This window comes from Poecilia latipinna, unplaced genomic scaffold, assembly GCF_001443285.1.
Source record: "Poecilia latipinna isolate Pla-1442-1.1 unplaced genomic scaffold, P_latipinna-1.0 Scaffold5547, whole genome shotgun sequence".
In the NCBI taxonomy this organism is placed as follows: Eukaryota; Metazoa; Chordata; class Actinopteri; order Cyprinodontiformes; family Poeciliidae; genus Poecilia; species Poecilia latipinna.
In genome coordinates this window covers 1-10,010 of record NW_015118163.1, presented here as the reverse complement: position 1 = coordinate 10,010, position 10,010 = coordinate 1, and the positions used below count along the sequence as shown (strand labels likewise).

Here is a 10,010-nt window from a genome sequence, read left to right as displayed (position 1 = left end):
GTTATGTTCATAGTGAGTTAAATATAATTTAACTCATAAGGAAACAAAAAGAAATGCTAAGGACATCATGTCTGGATTATTCTGGCAGCATTTAGGAGCTGTTCACATAAATAAAAATTTTGAATAAACATTTTGTTTTTTTAAGTGAAAAAAGGATTCCTCTGACCTGATTACAGGAGACGTAACAAACTCATTCAAAGAAAATGAGAAAAGAGTTTAGCCACAACTGAGATTAGTTCAAAATGATCTCTTGCTCTGTAAGTGGTGTACATAACATTTTACTGCATTGCATAATTCATTCAAATAAAGTTTTAACCAAATGTATTCTGGAAAGCCACCTGTCACAACTGTCCCCTCCGGTGTTGTCCCTGCAGTTGATGCAGACTCCACTTCTCTGGTCACAGTGGTTGGCATGTCCGTTACATTGGCAGGGTCGGCAGCTGGGAAAGCCCCAGTGACCCGCCTGACACCCGTCGCACCTCTGACCAAACGCCCCGGGCCGGCACTGGCACTGCCCGGTGTACTTGTCACAGAGTCGAGTCACTGACCCCTCTGAGCTGCACTCGCATGCTGCCGAGACAAAGCACAGGATGTGGGGCCAGGAGCAGTAGATTGGGTGGGGGGGAAGGAGGAAAGGCAGGGAAGAGAGGTTTCTTTTAGAAATATTTACTTAGAAACAGTAGAGAGCGCCAACCATAAGTCTTCCAACTTCTTAAAGGTGTGTAACATTAAATCTAACATTAAATCCTATGCAAAGATTGCATGTTACATTGCCTTGAAAACGTATTTATACCCATTCAATTTTTCACATTTCACCATTTTACAACCATAAACTACTATGTATTTTATTGGATCTTACCTGAAACGAGTAACACAAACTAGAACAGCAAAGCATAGTTATGATGTAGAAGAAAAAATTCAATAATTCTTTAGATTAAAACCTGAAAAGTGTGCAGTGCATTTGAATTTGCCCCCAACCAGTGACTTAGTTTTGCTACTTCTACTATTTTTGCTGTGATTACAGCTGTAAACCTTTTTGGGAATGTCTCCACCAGCTTTGTAATATCTACAACTAAAATAAAATATTTCTGCCAATTCTTCCTTGCAAAATATCTCAAGCTGGGTCAAAACGGAAGGAAAGCATCTGAACAATAATTTTCATGCCCAGGTGATGCTCTGGTTCTCCCTAACAGGACTTTGTATGACTTTCTTTTCATCACCCCTTTCTTCTCGACACTCTTCCATAAAGGCCAGAATTGTGAAGCGCACGACTTACAGCTGTCTGATTGACAAAATCACAGATTTATTTAACGAAGGATATCCAAAGCATGGATATTGTTTTCCAACTTTGAGAAAACTCCACTACACTCTTAATCTTAAAGTTAAGCAAAAGTCCTGTAGAGGAATTAAGAAGATATCGTGTGTCTTTATGCGAGTTCCTCACGTATGCAGCCCGAGGGACCGAAGCCGTAAGTTCCCGGTGCACACTTGTCACAGCGCCGACCAATGATGTTGGACCTGCAGCGACACTGGCCTCCACGGGGATCACAAAGGGAGCTGATGGACCCCTGAGGGTCACAGTTGCAAGCTGATGGAGCAAAAACATGATATATATATATATTTCAGCCGAAGTTGAAATATATATATCTATATGTGTATATTAGGGCTGCCAAAGTTAACAGGTTAATCACACACCATTAATGTTTTAACTGTGCAATTAATACACAGGCTTCTGTATGTTTTGGACCTTGTCTCTACAGTTTGAATGTTATCTTCTTTGTTTCAACTGTTTCTTTAAGGGGCTGATCTCTTGTTTCTTAATGTCCCTCTCTCTCCCCTCCAGCCTACCTCAGCTCTGAGGTAGGCTGGAGGGGAGAGAGAGAATGTCTGACATTCTACATCTGAGAGGGAGGGAAACAGGAATAACCTGTTGTAGACATAAACAAAATTTATCAAAGCATAATTTTACATGCAGTGATTCAGTACTGAAGCAAAATTAACTTGCATAAACAAATGAAAAATATTAAAATTATAATACAAAAGACATGAAAAATAACCCCATCTTCAGCCATTCACATCTGTCCTGTTTCAAAATGATTTACTTTTAATTGAATTTAACCGAATGTAAAACTTCTGCAGACTTTTGGGTCTAATAAGCTCCTCTTAATGAATCTTCCCCAGGAAAACAAACTTGTCATGGTTATGTGGGTCAGTTTCCCCTGTATAGTCAGACCTTTTCTGTTATTTTTAGAGGTTAGCAAACAAATCCGATGGAAAACAGCACAAAAATAAGTTCTATTCTAACAGCACCTTATGAGTCCTACTATTACACTCCCCACTGTTACATTTCATGCATTGTACTTCATTTGTTTCCCTTTTGTAATCCCACTTAAAATCCATTGCCTTGGAAAATTTTCCTTCATGACAGATAAGATATAGTTATCTTGTGTGCGAGTATATGGATAAGAGTACTTCTGGCAAGTTTGTTTGTGTGTATATATATATATATATAAAATAAAAGACAGTCTCTTTCGCTTAAATGTAAATGAAAGAGACTGTCATTTCCTCACCCAAGGCTCCATCATTAATAACGGCTGACATGCTGCTGATGAGTTTAGCACAGGTATCGCTGATCTGTGGGCGGATCACACTCCTTGCTCCCTCCTGGCACCGGTACCGCTCAAAGGTCTGCTTCCTGACGTTTGAGGCAAGATCCCCAGTGTTGAACATCTCCATGGAGGAGTGACGCGGCATCAGCACAATCTGGAGCGGAGACGGCCATTACAGTCAGAGGATATCACCAGACACTAGAACTGCAGATCCAAAGACGCAATTTGATCTCACAGAGTCTATGAGGATGACAGCGTAGTCTGCTCCGTTGAGGATGCTGTTAGCATCTTGATAACGTGTGAACTCCAAGCGGAGGGAGTATGTCACACTTCTCTCCAAACACACTGGCTGAGGAAGAACCACAAACCTTGGGAAGACAGAGGCAGCACTCAGTTCCCATCAACACTGAAAGAAAAGCTCACAAGTGTTGGTGCTTGGATGAGAATATACAAGTCTGTAAAGAAATCTGTGTGTGTGTGTGTGTGTGTACTCACACACACACAGTATGCGTGCGTGTGGGACATTGCTTGTTTGCATGAGTCGCACACCTGGCTCCGGCTGGCAGAGGGACGGTGAGTCTGTCGTCATCTGGGATGGTGTTCCCACAAGGGCTGCTGGTGGGAATGGAACCTGGACGGATCACAGTTATCTGCACCTCCTCCCAGTCCCGGGGCATCTAGAGTTCAGAGGGTATAAATTCCTTGAAATGATTCCCAGGCAAATAAACTAAAAAAACAACCCAACTAAGACCAATGTACAGCAAGGAAAATAAGTGTCAAACACTCCAATGTGTTGTTAAAAATATTACCAATTAAAAAGAAATTCACAAAAGATGTCAGTAGCAACCCAAGTAGTCCACACATACAAAGAAATCAAAACTAAAGAAGCCAAAAAAATACACTTGAAGACAAGAAGGCAGCATAAAGGATTGGGTTATGGATACATCAATAAATCCCATGGTTTTGGGAGGTTGACAATGTGAAACTGATCTTATCCACTGAACCAGTCTACCTTAAAATCAGTCACCGACCCATTTTGCTCCATTTGACAGAGGGCTGACTGACAAGTTATGTCTGCTGTTAATAACAGTCAGAAATGTCCATGTTTAAAAGTTATTTTAATTTGATACAGCGTTATAGTCAGACTAGATTCCATTCAACTTCTCATTCATAGCTGAGGAGTACACAACCAAAAAAGACCTCAGATTAACATGAGTCATAATACAAACCTGGGATTCGTAGCGGATGACTAAATCATATTCCATAGAGTAAGGTATGTTATTTATCAGAAACTCCAAAGTGCCGCCTTGAGGGACCTGAGCGAAGCCGATATCTGTCCACTGAGCGGGGCGACCGGGCTGATGTTCCCTGGTCTCTAAGGTGCAACCCTGAAACCATGCACCCAGAAACAAACAGATCAAATATATCAAAGTTGAAAAGGTTTCTGTTGAAAATGCGGTAAAACTTACCTGCCCCATTTGAGCAAATTCAGCTTCATAAACGAAGTGATCCAGAGCCATAAAAAAATATCCAGACTCCACCTGTGTGCAATCGCGTCCCATTATGTGACTGCGGCAGCGACACTGACCACTATCCATGGAGCATCTAAAAAGAGTGCATACACAGTGGTATTTAGGACTAATGTTGCCCTACAAATCTTTACAGAGCTAACATTAACATCTTAAGGAGGTTGGAATTAATGGGTGAACATGTTGCTAAGTATCATGTACAGTCATATTAAAAAAATAGAATATGCATTGTGATGAAACTGGTTTATCAAATAAAAAGTATTTTTTAAAAATGGAAACATTTAAGTAGATATTAAACATACTTTTCATTAAGTTCGTTTTTCTATATTAGAAATAGTTTTTTTAATAGTGTGGTGTAATAATCTAATTTAAATGTCCTGTTTTAATTAGCTGAAAGTTGAAGATCCTCATAAATAACAGAAATAATGTCTTTCAAACATCCATCTGTGTGTGTAATTAATCTATATTATGTGTTTCACTTTGTGATAAAGTTCAATCAATGACTTTTCAAAAATATTGTAATTTATTGCATGGGTCTATAGCTCATCTCTTATTGTGATAGCTCATCACAATAAGACAAACTAAGAGTGCGTAATCTTGCCATAATTCCTTCTAATAGATGAGCGGATGACAAAAAGAAAAAGAGCTGAACAGAAACTGTTGGAGCTGTGGGAAGTTTTGGCTGTGCTGTGAAAAGTACAGATCAAAGTGATCTGTACTTCTCAGATCATTGAGAACTCTTATTGTTATTAGTGCCAATAGCTGTGGCTAAACTCTTTACATAGCAATTCTAATTGATATGTAATGTAGTGAAGAAATTACCTAATGAGAAACGCATTGTGGAGTTCGAACGCTAATAAGGTCTGAGTTTACAGGCCATTAACTCTTGATTATAGCTGAAGTGTTTAAAGAGGATATTTAGACCTACCTTTAGCAAAACTCTGTAATAAACAAAAGGTGTACAAGGAGAAAAAGCCTAAGCTCACCAAGTCATATAACTTACATGAAATAACACCAGGAGAGTGGGTGCAAAATCATTTAAACCCTATACATGATTCATAATTTTAACAGATATTTTATACGACTCGTTGAAATGGGACGGTTACAAGTTAACATTCATTTAAAAAAAAAGGGACAGTCACTGATTTTCAGACCTTTGTGGAGGTAGATGAGATTGGTGAATAAGATCGGTTTCACATTCAAGTATCGGCTGATCGCCGATCTCCTAAAATTAGGGAAACTGGGGCAGATTTATTGGTGCACTCCATGCCGCAGAATAATTCCAGTAAATGTAAACACAATTCAATTTATAGAGAGAAATCAAGTTTAATTATTGTATGTTGGAAATAAAACACATATATGGAAAATGTTCAGAACCTGAATGGAATCATCAAAGAATAAATTGATTTCTGATTGAATTTACGGCACCACTCACTGGTTGTCGAGCGCCCCTCCAATATCACATTCGCAACCTCTGCATCCGTTCAGGTCGTGACTCAGCCCCCAGTGTTCGGACTAGAGTTATATGATGATAGAGAGAAGGCAATGATTGACAGACACAAAAAGAAGAAAGTTGAACAGCTGCAACACTTTTCCTGCAGTGAGACTTTAAGACAGACAGAGCAACAACAGGAGTTTACCAGGATGTACTGTAGCTACATATAGTAGACTTCATAGGAAGTCTACTTCTCTTTCTGAGAACATTATTAAAGTTTCTATGTTTTCTTAGAAAACAAGAACAGTTCACAGTATGCAAACAGTCACCAGATTTTTATTGTACTTTGCCAAATGATGAAAGTTCTACACAAGATGATGAAATGTAATTTCTGTAAGAAAAGACCATAAATCAGGCTCATCAACTGGATCCACACACCCGGAACACATCAAGGCTTGACCATTTTAAGACCACTGTAACTCACACCAGCCGGACAAACCTTAAATCCCTCAGCTAAATTTAGACCCATGACCCAGGCAGGAGCTCGGATTCCTGCCCATGCTATTCCTGGCTGAGTAGGTTCAGGACAAGGGGTTGAATTATAACAGGAGGCTCGTCACTGTTTAACAGCTTGGGTTGCTAGGCACACAAAAATGTCTACATGATTGTTACCGTGCCTTGAAAACATATTCACAACGCTTACAACTTTTCATATTTTGTCCTTTTAAAAAGCATAAATGTCAACATATTTTTCTGGAGTTCTACGACGTGGAAAGAAAAAGTTCACAGTTTGTAAAATTTTGTCTATAAAATAGAGTAGAGTGAGAGACGCGGTGAGACAGCGGCTCTGGAGAGAGATTTGGAGACAGGAAGAGAACCGATCGTGGTGGCATTTTGGATTTTACTAAAAGAGTTTTCGGCGAGTTTTTTGGACTAGTTTGTTAGAGTTTGTGAGTGACCTTAAAGGATTAAAATGACGCATATATCAAAAATGACTTAAAATTTTTTTGATTTTTTAAAAATTGGTTTCAGTCGCATTAAACTCCTGCTCTTTCTGATGTTCCACCTTCAGGAAATCACCAAAACAATGATTTTACATAAACTAATTTACAACGTTGTTATGAGTGCTGAACTGATAAGTGGTTTGAGAAGCTCAGCTGGACACTGCGGGTTCAAGAAGGCACTTTGGGTAAATAGGTGATGCTTTGGGGTAAACGTACTGCTGATTGGTAATAAAAGCATCCCAGCAGCATGACGACCAGAGCACCTTTTTTCAAACTGCAGATTGTGGTTTGAAGATGACAAAATGCACATGGTCAAGGGACATGAATTATTATTATTATTTTTTAAAGGTTTTATTGGCTCTAGTGGCCTTTATTTGTCAGTGAATTGAATGGAAAGTGGGTAATGAGACAAAGGGGAAGACGTGCGGCAAAGGTTACCAGGCCGTTAATTTAACCTGTGACAGCCACATCAAGGTCTAAGGCCTCCATATGTGGGTTGTGCTTAAGCCATGCACCACCTCAGCACCCCATGAATTATTTGTTTAAAGGCACTGTAAATGAGCCCCTGCTAAAAAGCTTCATTTGGTGCATTTACTTTAATACTACACACTTCATTCAGCATCAATCAAACTCAGCTGAATGTGCTTCTGTAGTTTACAACTTTTCAGTCTACCTAACTTAAAAAAGTATTAATAACAAAGGTAACAGAGAAATTATTTTTCAAAAGGTAAATAAACCTACACATAAACAGAAGCATTTATCAAACGATACATTACTTATATTATTGATGACTAATGAAATTAAATACTTCAAAATCCAAGGCCTGAAATAATGTTTTGTGTCATCTTACTAGACACTGGTCACAGAAGCGTCCAATGACAAGTCGCTTGCAGATGCAGTCTCCACTGAATGGGTCACACATGGAGCTGCTCAACACGGTTCCTCTGGAGTCGCATTGACAAGCTTGAGGTTGAAGAAAAAATGTTGCAGAGGAGAAAAAGTCACAGATACATGACTAGTTAAGATATTTTTTACATTACTTACAAACATAGTCTGTATATTTTACCTTCACAGACATTGCAATCAAAAAGCAAAAAATTCTCCAAGACAATCAAATAAGAAAACTAGAACTGCACTTACGTTGGCATCCCACAGGGTTGTTGGCACTCAGGCCAAAGAAGCCGGTCTTGCACTTGTCGCAGCGTGGCCCTTCTACATTAAGCTTGCAACGGCACTGGCCTCCCACCATGCCGAGCGACGGGTCAGTGTGGCTGTCACACAGTCCTCCATTCTCTGAGCCATCTGGGTCACAATCACAAGCTGGAAGAGCAAATGTGTCCTGGTTATTATTATTATTTGTTAGTCAAAACTGCAGTTTGAGAAAATCTAAAGATCTATTCTATTTCTTATGTGCACTTAGTGCGTTTTCCACTGGTGGTAGTATTATGGAGTTGTTCTGATATGCTAGTTCTGGTTTGTCCTTTCTATAGAGTACTGTTCATAAGAGGAATGTTTAAGACATTTTGTTGCTGGCAAAGATGTCATTTGGCTCAGTACTTCTCTTTTCGTAGTTGGGGATAGTTGTTTCTAGCAATTTCTAGGACGCTTCATAGCATATCTGGTATTACATACATCATAACCAAATGTTAGCGATTGGGTGAAATCGGATCCAATCGTTTCAAACTTCAACAGACAACATGAATGTTATTCATGTCCAACGATATCTTTTTATAGACCCGTCACAAATTTATTTATTTACCATCCACACACTCACCTATGCAAACACGGGGGTCTCTTATGTGCCTTGTGGGATCTTTGTAGAAGAACGGTTTGCAAAGCTCACAATTTCGGCCCATTGTGTTGTGCTGGCAGTCTTCACACACCCCTCCACTCGTGTTTCCAGTGGCCAAATAGACAGCCATGTCAAAGTGACACTTATCTGAATGGTCGCTGCAGTCACACTCTGAATTTGAAGACATATTTACTCAGACAAAAACAACCCACAGCTCAAGAAATGTTCCCAAGATTTTAGTATGGCAGTATATCTACAGTAAAGACTAACTCTTGCAAGCGTGTGTGTTGCGGCCCTCAGCTGGCCTCCAAGGCTGGTCATTGTAGAAGTCACCACATTTCTCACAGTTCAAACCTTTTGTGTTATGGTTACACACACATCTGCCATGAACCTTGAAAGAGTTGAGACGGACCCGAGTGAAAATAAATTCAATCAATATGGATGCGGGGAAAAAAATGAGTTGTAAAATGCATGAAATGTTTTAGATGTGAATCCTCAGCACTTACCATTCCTTCTATGTCGTCCCTGATGCCTTCAATGGGTGCACACTCAGAGGCGTGGCCATAGCAAAAGCAGTTTCCACGTACAACAAGTTCGTATATGGAGTAGTAGTATTTCTCTTTAATTTCAGCTCTGTTGTCCACCAGGGTGTCTCCAAGTGTGTGAAGTTTGGTGAAGTTCAGTCTTAAGTTAGTGATCTTCAGTTGGTCTGAAGGAAAAAATGGATATAGAGTCAGAAACATGTATCATGAGAACATTAAGATAAGAGTCGCACCAAGACTGCTAATGCCATGCCATACTGTTCCATTGCAGAGCCATTTTTGGACAGATGGAAACTTTTACAGAGACAGCAATGGAATCCTGTGTTTAGCTCACTTGTGTAACAATCTGCTCTTTGTCCTTTTGGAGAGGGTAAGTCAGAAATATCAAGATTATCATATTTATGCTCTTTCAATCTTTGAGGGAAAGGAGTGAGACATTTTGCTGTAACAGTACAGCTGTCCAGTCCAAAGACCCACAATCTTTCTGATCTCCTTTGAAATATGTTATTTCTGATTCCACTCTCTTTCCCAGGAATATACTGTCCCATGGTAAGACCAAAAGATGAATGTATGTTTGATGCCTGATTACAGTTTGCAATAAACAAAAGAAGACAGATTTTTGGAGACATATTGTGTCAACAAACAGGGGAACCTTGCAAGCCAAACGACACCATGCAAACTCTGAGAGGCAAAATCTTAAAACATCAACCAGGAATATAAAGCTGGGAAGAAATGGGGTTTCTTAAATTATATGTGGCTTAAGGCAACAAAGTGAATGTTTTGAAGTGACCGTCACAAGATACTGATCCCAGGCTCACAGAAAACTTTGAGGGCTTATAAACTTTGTAGTTATATTTAGGGCCCTTTCAGATAAAAACTGGCAGGTCAGGCTTTTTAAAGATTGGCCTGAAAACTGCAATCAGTGCACCCTTTATAAAATGTAGTTCGTTTTTAATGCACTTCTAAACCACTGAGTTTCAAGCCTTAAGAACGTGACTAAAACACTGTTCTCAGATGACTCTCAATGTTCAGGACAAAAGATTCTGACCCTCATATGTGTCTTGGATGAAACAAAAAGCTTTTGTCATCCCCTTTTTGA

At 39.5% G+C, this 10,010-nt stretch overlaps 1 protein-coding gene across 1 annotated transcript; it reads right to left on the bottom strand.

Annotated features, from left to right (window-relative positions):
* Positions 1 to 232: 232 nt before the first annotated feature.
* Positions 233 to 9,112, bottom strand: LOC106943606 (laminin subunit beta-1-like). Its single transcript, XM_015026918.1, has 13 exons — positions 8,876 to 9,112; positions 8,640 to 8,760; positions 8,352 to 8,540; positions 7,718 to 7,897; positions 7,428 to 7,540; positions 5,574 to 5,653; positions 4,079 to 4,214; positions 3,839 to 3,997; positions 3,159 to 3,286; positions 2,845 to 2,977; positions 2,571 to 2,763; positions 1,445 to 1,588; positions 233 to 570 (listed from the first exon to the last, which is right to left on the bottom strand). The coding sequence occupies exons 1-13, from the start codon at positions 9,110 to 9,112 to the stop codon at positions 296 to 298; spliced, it is 2,088 nt and encodes a 695-aa protein (XP_014882404.1). The 3' UTR covers positions 233 to 295.
* Between the last annotated feature and the right edge of the window lie 898 nt (positions 9,113 to 10,010).